The sequence below is a fragment of the Mobula birostris genome, chromosome 19, assembly GCF_030028105.1.
Source record: "Mobula birostris isolate sMobBir1 chromosome 19, sMobBir1.hap1, whole genome shotgun sequence".
Classification (NCBI taxonomy): domain Eukaryota; kingdom Metazoa; phylum Chordata; class Chondrichthyes; order Myliobatiformes; family Myliobatidae; genus Mobula; species Mobula birostris.
The window spans coordinates 40,495,352-40,512,224 of NC_092388.1; the positions used below are offsets into that span (position 1 = coordinate 40,495,352).

The 16,873-nt window shown below is 39.9% G+C and overlaps 1 protein-coding gene across 2 annotated transcripts in view; it reads left to right on the forward strand.

Annotated features, from left to right (window-relative positions):
* Positions 1-953: 953 nt before the first annotated feature.
* The window catches only part of LOC140212539 (nucleotide-binding oligomerization domain-containing protein 1-like), a 40,595-nt gene continuing 24,675 nt past the window's right edge, over positions 954-16,873 (forward strand). Inside the window, exons 1-4 of one of the 2 annotated variants that reach the window (XM_072283478.1) lie at positions 954-997; positions 8,345-8,627; positions 12,558-12,775; positions 16,103-16,277. In XM_072283478.1, the coding sequence (XP_072139579.1) occupies positions 12,590-12,775; positions 16,103-16,277 (361 nt within the window). In that variant the 5' untranslated portion in view covers positions 954-997; positions 8,345-8,627; positions 12,558-12,589. The remainder of the gene's footprint in view (positions 998-8,344; positions 8,628-12,557; positions 12,776-16,102; positions 16,278-16,873) is intronic. The other variant, XM_072283479.1, reaches the window with a different exon arrangement.

Here is a 16,873-nt window from a genome sequence, read left to right on the forward strand (position 1 = left end):
AAATAAATTTCTTTACACCATACCAGAAGAATAGGTATATCTTAAAATGATATTTTTCTGAGTTGCAAGCCAAACGTATATGTGAGCTGAACAGAAGCTGCATGCTGTAGATGGAGCCAGGACATATTGACGATGAACGGTCAGAAATCCAGTCAGGTCCTGTTGTTGATGCTTGTGGACAATTTGAGTAGCTTGGAAGCTAAATAGAGCAATGCACGCTTCCTGTGAAATGTACAGTCATATATGTTTCACCCAAGTTTTTTTTTTCAAAACATGTCTTGATGTGCATGAAATAAACGCACCTTTCCAGTATTTGCATCATCAGGAAATGTCTAGTTTCTGCAGAACTGCACTCCTCCAGTAATGACCTCACAAACCCAAAAAGAAAGTAGATGAGCAGTAGAGGAAAAAGGACTTTGATGTGAAAGAAAAATTCATTTGGATTGTAGACGTTCTTCTTTTCACCTTTGATGACCATTACTTGGTGAAACCACACCAATTATGAAATTATGGAATTTCTGGTTGGGATCAGTGCATCAAAGTAGTGCAATTATTTTGCAATAGGTGATTGAAGTAGTATGGATGGAATTGCTTATGGAACCAAATGATATGAAACCTCTAAGTACAAGGCAGTGGATGGGATAGAAAGGTGGGCGGGTGGTGCTGTGAGCACATTGGGACTGAACTGAAGAGCTGAGGTTGAGAGATTTGACTTTTGTTTGGGATCCATGGAAATCAAGAGTCATAATCTATTGTTCTGCATTTAGACTCATTTAAAGTGTCACTAGACTAACAATAAAACATTTCATTAAGGGCCCCAAACACACTGGGCACTTCACAAACACAAGTCTGCAGATGCTGGAAATCCAAAGCAGCACACACAAAATGCTGGAGGAACTCTGCAGGCCAGGCAGCATCTACGGAAAAGAGTAAACAGTTGCTGGTTCAGGCCAAGGCGCTTCTTCAGTTCTGAGAAGGAAGATGCCAGAAGAAAAAGGTGAGGGGAGGGGAAAGATGCTAGCTGGAAGGTGATTGGTGAAGCCAGGTAGGTGGGAAAGGTCAAAGACTGAAGAAGAAAGAATCTGATAGGATAGGAGAGTGGGAAAGAGTAGAAAGGGAAGGAGGAGGGGACCTGGGGGAAGTATTCGGCAGGTGAGAAGTAAAAGGTCAGAGTGAGGAATGGTGGAGGAGGGATGGGGGTGGAATTTGTTTACCAGAATGAGAAATCGATATTCATGCCATCAGGTTGGAGGTTACCCAAAAAGAATATAAGGTGTTGCTCCTCCTCCCTGAGGGTGGCCTCATTCACACTGGAGACCTGATTAATTATCAGTGTGTTTTTGGTTGAAACCACATGGACATTGCAGTCAGTGTTGGAGAGTTGACAGAGTAGAGTGGGAGGGAGGATAGTTTTGAATTTGTGCTTGTCTGAAATCCAGTTTGTAGGTGGTATATCAACACATGGGACATCACATTCATCAAACACCTAAGACATGAGACAGTAGATCAAGAGATTAGCTAGCAAAAACTCAATATGGCAGGCCTGCCAAGGTGAATACTGTACATGGACCTACTGTGATTAATACCTTTGTTTGTCAACTTTGTCTTTCAACTTTCACATAATCTCTTTTAGTTGTTGCACGTTGGTCCCATGGTACATTTCAAAGGTGCATTTGAAAGAATGAATCCTGAGCAACTGAGAAATATCTTGCTCATGTTTCATTTGACACACACCCAGATCTCAGGTTATTGTGCAAGAAAGGTACATGCTTCAGCCCAGTGAAATGTTTTGCCAACTTAGAGTTCTTGTTTATGTCTTCTGTAAAGATGGCGGGGGGGGGGGGGGGACTTAATGCGGTGCATTGGTACAAATGAGACCATCTTGAAATGTCCTTTACAACATTCACATGACATATACTTCAGATAAAATATTTTTTTCCTTAAGCCATTTTTAACTGTTTCCCTTATCCTCTTGGGGGAAAAATATCTATTTTTCAATTTATGAAAGGGACTTGGCAGCATTTCATACATTAAAAAGGCTAGACAAAATACCTTGGTTATTTTGACACTGTGTTTCAATAGGTGTTGAGTCGTGCATTGTTTATAATAAAAGATACAATCTTAAATGGAAGATGTGTACACCCAAAGAGTTAATTCCATAGGAATAAAGGTTAATAAAATGAAAATAAAATAAAATAAACTGAGTGGTTACCTATTGAACCTTATACTGAATATTAGGGTAAATTTCAAAAGATTGTTCCTATAGATAAGAGCTTATTACCCCAGTCTGCACAAGGTGTGTGTTGAAATTGTAATGCACAATTAAATTATATTAACTTGACTCAGTGTGGGTTACACATGAAATTTGCACTCTATCTTCATTGTTATCATTTGTGGCATCAACAAGCACCAACTGTGCTTTATATGTATCCAAGCAATGCTCCTGCTGGTGGAAATAGCTCCTGCTGCTTGGAATAGTTGGAAACCTGCCATAACATCTTTATTGAACTCATTGTGATCCATGACATTCATGTTAGTTGTGCATTAACGATAGTGAATATAGAGAAAGTAAAAGGCGAGGCTTAAAACTATTGTGCTGTCTTTGTTCTATTTAGAAATCTTTTTCAAAATCTTTTTATCTCTGGTGAACTAGTTCTTTCCAAATTTGAGTTTGAGTGCCTTTATTTTTATCATGGTTGGTGATCAGCAAGTGAGTTGACAATAATATTTGTTCCAACAAGTGATTTTCCGCAATATTTTTGGTAATTTCATCTCGCAGCTTTTTTTTTAAATTTCATACTATTCTGCCCTAAATGTCATGCTCACACCTCCTTTATAACTTTCATACTTCACCACTTTTTTACAAACATCTGCTTCCGTAAGCAACTATGTGCTGCTTTAACTTTTAAACTTTTACAATCAAACCCGGAATCAGTTTAGCAACATATGTTCTTGTACAGGCACTAACCCCTCACCATTATGCTTTTGTTAGTATTTCCCTCCCAGATCTAACATCTTCAGTTTCTTCACCGATGATCTTCCCTCAATTAGCAGACCAGAACCAATGATTGGTTCCATTCGCAATTCCTCTATGCGTGTGCACAACCAACAAGATCTGGACAATGTGCATGATTGGATTGATGGTTGACATGTAACTTTACAGCTTTGTAATTGTCAGCATTTGCTAAGAGATCATTGCTCCAAAATGGGTGCATTTAATAGTCATTGCAGCAATACATGAATGATTGATTAGGTCCTGAACTCAGCATTGCAAATTTTGAAAGTGTCTGAGGACCAAGGTTTCTATTTAAAAAGAGTGATAATATTCTTTATTTTAAAATTTGTTGCATGGGCAGAGGCTGGATTCAGGGAACTGGAAGATATAGAGGCCTAATAGCCATAAGATTGCAGTCCAGAGCAGGGTTAGGGAGAAACAGGGAAAAGGATAGGAGTCTGGAGCAGCAAATGGGTAGAAGGATAAGATGGAAAGGGCTCTGAGAAGCATAAAGGCAAGAAGTCACTTGCTGAAAAACTGAGTCCAAGAAAAAGATCGGACGTAGACGGTTCAGGTAATTAGCCAAGGATCAGGTCTAATGGCATAAGATGAGAATCAGTTTAGTGATGTATAATCGAGGTCTGTATCAGGGTAGGAGAAGAATAACTATGGAAATTGAGGAGTGGGGCTGGCCATATGGATCAGAGAAGGACATCACCCGTGGAGATCAGGGATGGAGAATGGTCCTGCAGGGCAGGAGGAAACAGTGCCCTGAAACTGAGGAATCATGAGAGAAGGGAAGTGACTGCTCTGATGCAGACGCCCCCCCCCCCCCCCCCAGTGACTGACTGCATTGTGCTTTTGCAATGACAAGCTCTATCTTCTATGTTATCAATTGGAGGACTAATGTTAAAGGGTTACTAAGATTTCGCAAATTGTCTTTTCATGGTACCTTTCTTGTGGTTATCACAGATTTAGTTGAGGGCTTCAAAATATTATTGGAGAAGCACAGGTTTAATGCTGAGCAACCTTGTGCTTCAGGTATGTAGCACTGATAAATCTCATTAAAAGAAGGCCCCTTCTGCCTTTGTATATTGTGATAAAATGTATACTAAACTACTCAAAATGATCAGTAAGAAAGCTCAATAAGCTTGTAATGAATATGATGCAATCAAAGTTAGTAAACACAGTGAATAATCTACTCAAAATAATAGATTGAGATATCATAAAGATCTTACATTCTGCCTATAGGACCTTACTGTTTAATGTTGCTGTGCTGTACCTTTGTTGTTACACTTTCTACTGTAAATGCTGTAGGAAATTCCTGTGCCCATATTCAGAGAAATTTCCAGTATAAACCCGTCAGTCAGTATAGCACAGCCTTGCCAGCAGGAGTCAGTGCTGTTACATCCCACAAATGCTCTCGTGCGATGGAGAAAGGAATTTTAAATCAGGATCTTAACCTAGGCAGAAGAGTTGATAGATTGTTTTAAATGCTACCTGTTCTTGGTGAGGATAGCATGTGCACCAACCAACAGCACAGGGCAGCAGCTCTTATTTTCTATAATGTCACACTTCGCCCATCAGTAATCTAATGGAACTTTTCTTGTTTCCATGATGCAAGTGTGACTTAATGTTTGGCTTTACTATTGCCTTCTGAAGTGCTTTATTATTCTGTTTCTACCACACACCTATGGAAAGCAGTGTTATCATGTTCTTGTGGTGCAACTTTGGCACAATTCTGTTTATTCATTGTGATAAATCATAAAGTAGAGAGACAGGCCAGTTGGTCCACTGTATCCAAAAACCAATCTAGACTAATCCCATTATGGTAGCTTAGTGGTAGCAAAAGGGTGACCAGGGTTCAATTCCCACTGCTGCCTGTAAGGAGTTTGTAGATTCTTCCTGTGACTGTGTGGGTTTCCTCTGGGTGTTCTGGTTTCCTTCCATAGTCCAGCGACGTACCGGTTGGTAGGTGAATTGGTCATTGTAAATTGTTCCGTGATCAGGCTAGGATGAAATTGCGGGATTGCTGGATGTGGCTGAAAGGGCTGGAAGCACCCATTCTACACTGTATCTCAATAAATAAATTTACCAACACTTGGTCAGTAGCCTTGTGATTTCATTGCTTATCTAGATACTTTTCTAAATGAGGCAAGACTTGTTAATCCACCATCTCTCGGGTAGATTTCAGTCATCCTTTGCATGAAAAAGTTCATCCTTGGATTCGCTCAAAGAATCTTATATTCCTTACCCTAAATCTGTGTATTCTTCTTAAAGCATCATGATCAAAGTGGATGAGCTTAGAACGTGAATCAGTACTTGGAGCTAAGATGTTGTGGCCGTTACAGAGACTTGGATGGCTCAGGGACAGGAATAGCTACTTAGAGTGCCAGGCTATAGATGTTTCAGAAAGGACAAGGAGGGAGGCAAAAGAGTTGGGACGTGGCACTGCTGATCAGAGATAGTGTTACAGCTGCAGAAAAAGAGAAAGTCATGTGAAGAGCAAGAGGATAAGACGTGAGAGAATAGGACCAATCAAGTGTGACAGTGGAAAAGAATGTATGGAACCAGCGGAGGTAGCAGAGGTACTTAATGAATACTCGGCTTCAGTATTCACTATGGTAAAGGATCTTGGCAATTGTAGGGATGACTTGCAGTGGATTGAAAAGCTTGAGCATATAGACATTAAGAAAGAGGATGTGCTGGAGCTTTTGGAAAGCCTCAAGTTGGATAAATCTCCGGGACCGGATGAGGTGTACCCCAGGTTTCCCTGGAAGGCGAGGGAGGAGATTGCTGAGCCTCTGGCAATGATCTTTGCATCATCAATGGGGACAGGAGAGGTTCCGGAGGATGGATGGTTGCGGATGTTGTTCCCTTATCAATAAAGGGAGTAGAGATAGCCCAGGAAATCATAGACCAGTGAGTCTTACTTCAGTCGTTGGTAAGTTGATAGAAAAGATCCTGAGAGGCAGGATTTATGAACATTTGGAGAGGCATAATATGATTAGGAATAGTCAGCATGGATTTGTCAAAGGCAGGTCGTGCCTTATGAGCCTGAATGAATTTTCTGAGGATGTGACTAAACACGTTGATGAAGATAGAGCAGTACTTTGCATTTCAGCAAGGCATTTGATAAGGTACCCCATGCGAGGCTTATTGAGAAAGTAAGGAGGCATGGGATCCAAGGGGACCTTGCTTTGTGGATTCAGAACTGGATTGCCCACAGAAGGCAAAGAGTGGTTTTAGATTGGACATATTCTGCATGGAGGCCAGTGACCAGTGGTGTGCCTCCGGGGCCCCTACTCTTTGTGATTTTTTTCAATGACCTGGATGAGGCAGTGGAGGGATGGGTTAGTAAATTTGCTGATGACACAAAGGTTGGGGGTGTTGTGGATAATGTGGAGGGCTGTCAGACGTTACAGTGGGACATCGATAGGATGAAAAACTGGGCTGAGAAGTGGCAGATGGAATTCAACCCAGATTAGTGTGAGGTGGGTCATGTTGTTAGGTCAAATATGATGGCAGAATATAGTATTAATGGTAAGACTCTTGGCAGTGTGGAGGATCAGAGGGATCTTGGGGTTAATTCCATAGGGCACTCAAAGCTGCTGTGCAGGTTGACTCTATGGTTAAGAAGGCATACGGTGCATTGGCCTTCATCAACCATGGGACTGAGTTTAAGAGCCAAGAGATAATATTACAGCTACATAGGACCCTGGTCAGGCCCCACTTGGAGTACTGTGCTCAGTTCTAGTAACCTCACTACAGCAAGGATGTTGAAAATATAGAAAGGGTGCAGAGGAGATTTACAAGGATGTTGCCTGGATTCGGGAGCATGCCTTATGAAAATAGGTTGAGTGAACTTGGTCTTTTCTCCTTGGAGCGTCGGATGATGAGAGGTGACCTGATAGAGGTGTACAAGATGATGAGAGGCATTAATCGTGTGGATAGTCAGAGGCTTTTTCCCAGGGCTGAAGTGGCTAATATGAGAGGGCACAGTTTTAAGGTGCTTGGAAGTAGGTAAAGAAGAGATGTCAGGCGTAAGATTTTTTCGCAGAGAGTGGTGAGTGCATGGAATGGGCTGCCGGTGATGGTGGTGGAGTCAGATACAATAGGGTCTTTTAAGAGACTCCTGGATAGGTACATGGAACTGAGAAAAATAGAGGGCTATGGGTAACCCTAGGTAATTTCTAAGTAGGTACATGTTTGGCACAGCATTGTGGACTGAAGGGCCTGTATTATGCTGTAGGTTTTCTATGTTTCTATGTTTCTAGATACCTCTGCTATGGGGAAAAGCTTCATCCTGGTTACCCTGTGTATGTTCCTCACAATTTTGCATACCTTAATCAAGTTCCCCCAGCCTCTTCTGCTCCACGGAAGGTAAACCCAGCTTATCTAGTCTTTCCTCAAAACTGAAATGTATCCTGGGCAGCATTTCGTTAAACCTCCTTTGTACTTTCTCATGTGTTGCTTTCTTTCATGCCCTCCACAAGATGTTTCATAACTCTCCCCCTGGATGTGTGAGGGCTGGGAATGTGACGAGTATCACCTGTGATAACACATGCCCTATTTGGTCCCACATCAGCCAGATTTGGGATGAAGATGGAAGCCATTTTCATTTCAGTGCAGACTCCTGACTGGGAGAACAGCAGGAAAAAGATAAACTTATTTTAATATTTCAAAAATAATTCTTTCATGTGCTTTATTTTTAGTTTAAAGAATTCTTACAGCAACCCTAGTTTGAGAACGTCCCTTAAATAGGGACATTCCCTCATTAGGTGATAGGGAATGTCCCTCATTAACAACATTTGACAAGCTCCTCGCCTTTGACAAAAGGGAAGGTTGTGCCTCCAGTCCTTGCACTGGTTTGAAAAATACTAACAGACTCTGAGTGCACTGTAATGTGATGGTCGAGGGAAGACAGTAGGATATAGCCAGTGGGTGTGTATGAGGAGGGAGGCTGTAAATGTGGACAAAGCAATGAGTTTGCCTTAAGACTGAGCAGGATGGACATCCTTTAGTCTGGAATCAGTCATGTGCTCCTTGACCAGGATAACCTGCAGCAGGTTCAACGTTATTAGGTAAGCTGAGAGAACTGAATGTATATTTTTACTAAACCATTTACCAAGCTCTACCTGATACCATGATCAAAATATCTGTGTGGTCAGGAACTGATTTGTGGCTGATCTTTAAGTTATATAAAGAAAACTGAATTAGGAAATGTAAAATTAACTTACAAAAATAATTATGTGCTTCTCAAAGAGATAAAGTTAGTTCAACATGTATGACCTCATACAGTACTGTTAATGCTGTAACTTAATTCCTCTTGCCTGACATGTGACCCAGGAGCAGAGTCGCACATCCTGCCTGACGGCAGTCGATGACTTCAATTTTAAGGAATGGGCCACTCTCAGCGGAACTCAATGAATAAAGCAGAACTACAACTGGAGGGAAAAGCAATATCAGATTTGAAGCATGAAGCACATCTTCGTTTACTTAATGCCATGTAGCTGAAGTAAGGCCAAAATCAGAATTTCCAGAGATTTATAATGAAAATCAGTATGTTGAATATCAGAACATCTTATAAAATTGGCTCAGTGTTGCTGGAGAAATTGGGCAATCTGTGATGGTAAGATTTTTTTCAGGGGTTTTGCTAGAACTGCTATTTTATTTGTTGAAACACTCAGTATGATAATGCCTGGAGTTTAAGAATGTTCAGTTGCGTAACTTTAAAAAATCACTGTAGCCTTTTTATTCCCCATATATTGTGACGCCTGTTATCTGAGAGTCTGTAATTTTATTTAAGATTGAACTAGTAATAGCAAAGCACTAAGTAAACCCTGAATTATTTAGTCTGGCTCTGTTACTATTGATGGTGAGGATGTGGATGCCAACTGGCTCAATAAACTGATCGAATGGTAGAACGTGAGTCAGCCTATAACTGGGGGAAGTGATGAATCCCTCCTGTTAGACTGCTTGAAGTAACTTACTTTTTATTCTTTCTTACTCCTCTTCTAATATTTATATATTTGTAAATCTATGTAGTTGGAATGCTACTGTGACACTGTAATTTCCTTTGGGATCAATAAAGTATCTGTCTATCAATTGGTTCAGGCAGTTATTAAAGAATTCAGGCACCAATTTCTTGGTGACCTCAGTGGTATTATTATTTTATTTAATATAGCCAAAAACAATGTAATCACTCATACATTTAATTTTGTGAATGGAAGATTACCGCCTCAGTCATCTAGCTATACTTCAAAAATAGTTCATATTGGAATAAAGTTTAAGCACTACTTGATGTAGTTACTAGGTCATAGACCAAAACATTGAACAGTAAGGCACAGGAACAGACCCACCACATTCATGTGACCGTGCTAATTCTGTCTGCCTCCACGTGATCTGTTTCCCTCTATTTCCTGGATTAAAATGTTAAAGGTTGATATGAATTTCTTTGTTTTCCTGCCTCTCCCTGAAGGTTAGTGGGTAAAAGGAAGAAGGGTCTGGTGGGCTATGAGGCAGGTTTGACAACCTAGTTGATCTTTCCTTGTCCTTTCATTCTTGTGTTAAATCTTGTCATTTATCAGAACTTGGAATTGTCAAGACTGAGAGCATTACACTTTTTAACCACTAGGCTGATCAATACTTTTATGGAGAAACAAGGGAATGAAAATGCTGGAATCTGGAGCATTATGCAAAATGTTGTTAGGTTCCCCCAGCATTTTATGTTTTTCTCCAATATATTTATCGGTAGATATAGGAAGATGATATTTGCTATGGGATGTAAGTAGGGAAGATCTGCTTTGGCATAGAAGCAATTAACACTTCAGATCAACAACTTTATTTTTACTATCTCTGATCTCAAATAATTTCAATATGATAATATGTTGTTATTATCTTTTATGCCATGCCTGGATTTAAAATTGGAATCAAGGGAGTAGAGAGAAAAATCTAAATAAATTTTATTGTGGAATTTTTTTTCTTTATTTTTGCCTGTCCCTTTAATTCTTGGGGGGATGTGGTGATGCTATTGAATATCAAAGATAATATTCTCTCCTGTTGAAGATGGTTGTTGACCTGCATTCTTGCATGAGAGATGGAAAGGGAGTGCTTAGTGTTGGTTGCTCAAGTATTATTTTATGTATTTATGATAAATCTTTCTCAATTGCACTGAAACTGGCATGCAGTGCTTTCATCAGCATATTTTTAGTGATTTTCATGCAAATCAAATTTGAGGCTATAGAACTTGACCAAGAACCATAAAGTCAACTATTTCCTCTTTTCCATAACTGCTGCCTGACTTGCTGGGATCCTCCAACACTTTGTGAAAAATAGTTCTTTTGAAGCATTTCCAACATGAATAAAATTTTGAAGTTCAATTCATTATCAAAGTACACTTATGTCACCATATACAGCCCTGAGATTCATGTACTTGCAGGCATTCACAGCAGAACAAAGGAATACAATATAATCAGTGAATAACTACGTATAAAGACTGACAAACGACCAGTGTGCAAAAGCAAACTGTGCAAATATATAAAAAATGAATAATAATAATAATAATAAGTAAATAATACTAAGAACATGAGTTGTAGAATCCTTGAAAATGAGTCCTTGGTTTATGGAATAAGTTCACTGTTGAGCTGAGGGAAGCTGGTTCTGTAGATTTCACAATTTCAGAGAAATCTGAACATATAATCCATTAAATCATTTAACATCAGATTACTGTTAAACATTAAATCTGTGTTGTAAACATTTCAATTATTACAGCTATCCAAAGTTATGAGTACACTTAATTGACTGAAAACATGGGTTGCCACAAGTTTATGAAAGTAGCTTTTCTCCTAAAACAACAAAATGAATTTCCATACTTTAAGCTACCTGTTCAGCAGTGCTACAATACCTCTATAATAATTTTGAATTTATGTGCTTCTAAAAATTCCATTTTTAAAAATCTGGAAATAAAAACAAATGTTATCAGTAAAACTGAGCATGAAGCTGCCAGATTGTCATAAAAACTTATCTGGTTTGCAACTTTTTTAATGGAAAGAAATCTGCTGTCCGCTCTTAATCTAGACCAACTGTGACTCCATTCCTTATAACCGCATGGAGCTCCAAACTGCACTCTGACTTGTTGGGTTGCATAGCAGTATCTTCTCAAGAGCAACAGGAATGGTCAATACACGATAACCTTGTCCCGAATCCAAAAGGAATGGGGAATATATGATAACCTTGTCCCAAATCCAAAAGGAATGGGCAATGTATGATAACCTTGTCCCAAAATAAAAATCCTCAGAATTATAATTCATACATAGTTATTGAAAAGCAGTTAATGTTTTCTGTTTTCTCTTTAACATAGTGCATTGCCCCAATTCATTGCACAGAACACTATAGTCTCTGGACAAAAAAAAATGATATCAGGGTATTTGAGTAAAACGTCGATCAAAGAAGTTAGTTTAAAGATTCCTTAAACTTGGGAGAGTAGGGAAGGGAGGAGGAGGGATATGTATTAAAGGAGAAAGATTTGGAGTTTGCAGTTCAGTCAGCTTATTATTTCTGAATGGTAACAAGGATGCACCAGACAGCAGCATCAGACAAAGCCGAAGTTTATCATGGAAGACCATTAAATGAATGAAAATGTTCTATGTAGGGCTGTGAGACTGGTTCAGCTTTGAGTAATGAAAACATTAATCTACGCAACACATACAAAATGCTGGTGGAATGCAGCAGGCCAGACAGCATCCATAGGAAGAAGCACAGTCGACATTTCGGGCCGAGACCCTTCGTCAGGACTGTTTGTGAAAACATTATTCTGTTGATTTATTTTGTAATACAGTGTAGGAGTAGGCCCTTTCAGCCCTTCACACTATGCCACCCCAGCAGTCCCACAACCCTGATTGACCCTAACTTCATCAAGGGACAATTTACAGTGACCAATTAACCTACCTGGTAGACCTTTGGACTGTGGGAAGAAAGCAGAGAAAACCCATGCATTCCACAGGGAGGATGTATAGAGACTCCTAACAGAGAATGATGGGATTGATCTCCAAACTCCAGATCACCTCAAACTGGAATTATGCTAATTGCTATGCTATTGTAGCATTAATCCAGTCCTTTCATAAATTCTTTCCTGGGGCAGCACAACTTTGAGTGAATTAAGGGTGAGGAGGATTTACGTGAAATGTGAGAAATCTATAGAAGGCCGAATTATTCCTTATTATTGACAGGAGTTGCATAATTCCAGCCCTCAAAGATCTACTGAGATGGCGCAAAAATAGTGTTATTTTTATAACATTTTTTGCTAATTGTGCATGACTTTTTTTCTGTCATTGTCTGCAATATGCGTAGACACAAACCGCACCTATGTAGTATAATCATGATATTTTGGCAAGAATTGATCAATTAATGGGATTCACTTTTTCCATGTACACTGTCCCAGTATAGTTTGGATCCACTTACTCTGAGACTCTTTGAAGGGAGAATGTGAACTAATAGTTATTAATATTCAGTAATCAGTTTATAGATGTTAAGTGATATTGCTGATTTTTGCTTCCTTTAGAAAAGCTGATTTTTGAACTCCAAAACTTTGCTATGGAGCAAACTGCGGCTCTTAGTCAGTGTGCCTCCTCATACCTTGTTCTTGTCACCTCACATCGAGTGGAGCTGGTCAGTGGAATTAAAAACACTGATTGCATCCTGGATAACTTGCTACGTTCTGGATATTTCACATGTGAAGATACAGAGTTCATACAGCAGAGTGTTACTCGGCATGAAAAGGTATGATCAATGAAAAATACTACTTTTACCGACGGGCCTGGTTTTTGAAAGTCACTCACCATGTTATTCTATCAGGGGAATTGTAGAAAATGCATATGCTGAAGCCAGCTTGGTTTGCTATGCGTGGTGCATTTCTTGTATGTGGTTCATTTCCTTGTGTGATACCAAATCCAAGTTACATCTACTGGTAGAAGATCACTAAATATCAGTATTTCACCCTAGTCCTATGCAGTCATAGAGTTCACAGAATGGAAACAGGCCCATTAGTCTGACTGATACCAGTCTACCCTTACCCCATTTTCCTGCATTTGGCCCATATCTCTCTATTGCTTTCTTATCTATGCACCCACTCAAATAATTTTTATATGTTGATACTGTGTCACCTCTTCTGGCAGCTTGTTACAAATAACTACCAGCTTCTGTGTGGGAAAATGTTCATCAGATCCCCTTCAAAAATTTCTCTCTGACCTCAAACCTATGTACCCTTGCAAAAAGACTGACCATCTTCCCTAGCTATTCCCCTCAAAACTTTATAAATTGAATTATCCCTCAAATTCCTATGTTCTAGTGAGAATAATCCCAGCCTATCCAATTTCTGCTTGTAATTAAAGCCCTATCTTCCGAGCAATGTTCTGGTGAATCACTTCAGCACACTTTCAAACACCACGACATCCTTTTCCAAGCGTGGCCTAACCAATGTCATGTAGAACTACCACATAATATCCCAATTCTTACTCTTCATACATCTGCTTATGGAGGCATGCTCCACTACCTTAACCACCTATGTTGTCATTTTCGGTGAGGTATGATTTTGTAGCCCAAGCTCCAACACCCTTCAATACATTAATACTTCTAAAGTCCCAGCTGTTTACAATTCATGTCCTGCCAGTATTAGATGACCCGAATGCATAAATGCATTATGCCTCACATTTTTCTGGATTAAATTTTATCTGCCACCACTCCAGCTGATCTATGTCCCCCTGTATTCTTAAGCAATCATCCTTGATATCTACAACTCTACCAGTCTTCATGTCATGTGATTTATATAAGAGACAAACTCTTATGGTCACTGTCTACAGGCTTCAATCAGAAAAAAAAATACACTCCATGACCACTACACTCTGTCTTCTACCACCAAAACAGTTTTTGATCCTGTTTGCCAAGACACCTTGGGCCCCATATACCCTAACTTTCTGGATCAGTCTACCATGCAGGATCTTGTCAAGGGCTTTGCTAAAGCTCTGCATACCACCTTGCCTTCAGTTTTCTCAGTATCCTCCTCGGTAAACTCATTTTGATTTTTGAGGCAGGACTTTCAATGCACAAAACCATGCTGAACCTACCCCCCACCTGCCTTTCCAAGTTATCATTAACCTTATCCCTAAAAAAAAATCCCAACTATTTCCCTGCTACTGACAAAGTTCACAAGCCTGTAGCTCCCAAGCTTATTCTAACGTTCTTCTGGATCCTGGAAATAATATTAGCTACCATCCTGCCTTCTAGTACGTTGCCCATGGCCAAAAATGATACCGGAGTTTCTTCCGAGCTCCAGCAATCTGACAGTTTTAGGCCCCCTCTCTCAGAAAGGATGTGTTGTTATTGGAGAGAGTCCAGAGGACGTTCATGAGGATGATTCCAGGAATGAAGGGGTTAACATAGGAGGAGGTTTTGTCAGCTTTGGGCCTGTACTCACTGGAATTTATAAGAATGCATGAGGATCTCATTGAAACCTACTGAATGTTGAAAGGACTAGATTAGGTGGATGTGGGGAGGATGTTTCCTCTGGTGGGGTATCCAGAACTGGAGGACACAGCCTCCAAATTGAGAGGGGCAACCTTTTAGAACAGACATAAGGAGGAAATCCAATCACAAACAAGAGAAAATTTCCGATGCTGGAAATCCAAACAACACACACAAAATGCTGGAGGAACTCAGCAGGCCAGGCAGCATCTATGGAAAAGAGTATAGTTGACATTTCAGGCTGAAACCCTTCAGCAGAACTTTTTTTTAAAGTAAGGAGGATTTTTTTTTTAGCCAGAGAGTGTTGAATCTGTGGAATACTCTGCCACAGACTGTGGTGGAGGCCAAGTCCTTGGGTACATTTAAAGTGGAAGTTGATAGTTTTCTGATTGGTCAGGGCATCAAAGGATATGGCGAGAAGGCAGGTGTATGGGGTTCGGTGGGATCAGGATCAGCCATGATGGAATGGCAGAGCAGACTCGATGGGCTGAATGGCCTAATTCTGCTTCCATGTCTTATGGTCCCTTGTTTCCTACAACACCTGGGATTGATTTCATCAGGCCTTGGGGATTTGCCCTTCTTGAAGTGCACATCTCTAACATTTCCTCTTCTCTGATGCACATGTTCCAAACTATCAGCCTATACCTCCCCTATACCACATGCTTCTTCCTAGTGAAGCATTCATTCAGGACACAACACATATCCCCTGGTCCCACACAAATACTTCCCTTTTGGTTCCTGGTGGGGCCTACTCTTTCCCTCACTTTCCTCTTGATTTTAATATTTTTAAAAAGGTTTAGGAATTCTCTTTAATTTTGTTGGTTAGGTCCATTTCCTCAAGGGACAATATATGTGTTTCTAAGTACAAAACCTATAATGTGTTTCACAGCTCAAGCAGACACTTCAGTAAAATTTCACACCATGTAATTTACTGAAATAGCCTTCCCTCACAGGTTGTGATTCACACATTTCCATAATGGTTACAAATAAATGATTTTGTGTAATGGCCAAAAATGTTTGTTAACCAGATATGACTTGTGCATTGAAAAGAAATAAATATAGTGTTTATCTTTTCTTCAAAAAACAGAACTATTCAGGTTCAGGTAATTATTCTATGTGTTTATGTTTTTATGATAAATCTTTCTCAATTGCACTGAAACTGACATGCAATGCCATATTTTTAGTGATTTTCATGCAAACCAAATTTGAGGCTGTTGAGCTTGACCAAGAACCGGAAAGTAAACGGTTTCCTCTTTTCCATAACTGCTGCCTGACTTGCTGAGTTCCTCCAACACTTTGTCAAAAATAGTTCTTTTGAAACATTTCCAACATGAATAAAAGTTCAAAGATCAAAGTAAATTTATTATCAAAGTTCGTATATGTCACCATATACAACCCTGAGATTCATTTGCTTGCAGGCATTTACAGTAGAACAATGAATAACTACATATAAAGAATGACAAACAACCAGTGTACAAAAGCAGACAAATGGTGCAAATATTAAAAAAATAAATAATAATAGTAAGTAAATAATATGTGTGCATTGAAAAGAAATAAATATAGTGTTTATCTTAAAAATCTATTCAGGTGCGTAAAATACTGGACATCATATTGTCTAAAGGAGAAGAATGCGCACAGTACTTTGTATTTATTCTGCATTCTGCCAAAGAAATTTACTCAGATGTTCAGCCTTGGTTGAAAGAAGTTCATTGCAGCCCACCGGCTCATTTACTGAGAGAGCCGGTGCTTATTACAGATTCAGGTAAGTGAGCGAGCTCCTCACAAATACATGTGGCTGCATTGTTTGTTGGTTGTTCCTGGGCTAGTAATTTAGCATTTACCACATACCTTTGGGTGACTGAACAGGCTGTTCTGTTAGCTGAGAATCATCAACCCATTGTCTCAGGGCACGAGAATGATACCATGCTGTATTGTTGGAACCATTAAACACTCACAGACAACAAGATAATTGAGGAGATCAACGGTTTAAAGAGCTCAGCAGATCAAACAGCATCTGTTTGCAGATGGTTGGGGGCAGGGCGGAAATTGTCAACATTTCAGATTGAAACCTTACATCAGGGCTGAGAAAGGAGATGGCCAGTACAAGGAGGAGAGGGGAATGGTGAGACAGGAGTACGAGAGGTGGATAATGGACAGGGTGGAGATGGGAGACAGAGGCAGGTGGATAATAAATGGAGAGAAAAAGAGAGTCAGATGGAGTGAGATGTGGGGGAGGAATGGAGGCAGCTACTGGAGGGAGATAAACAGCAACATGAAGGGATACCAGTGCCGGGCTTTGCTATGTGTCATGGGGAACCATTTAGGGAGAGATAGATGTAACCAGAGGAAGATAGGGGA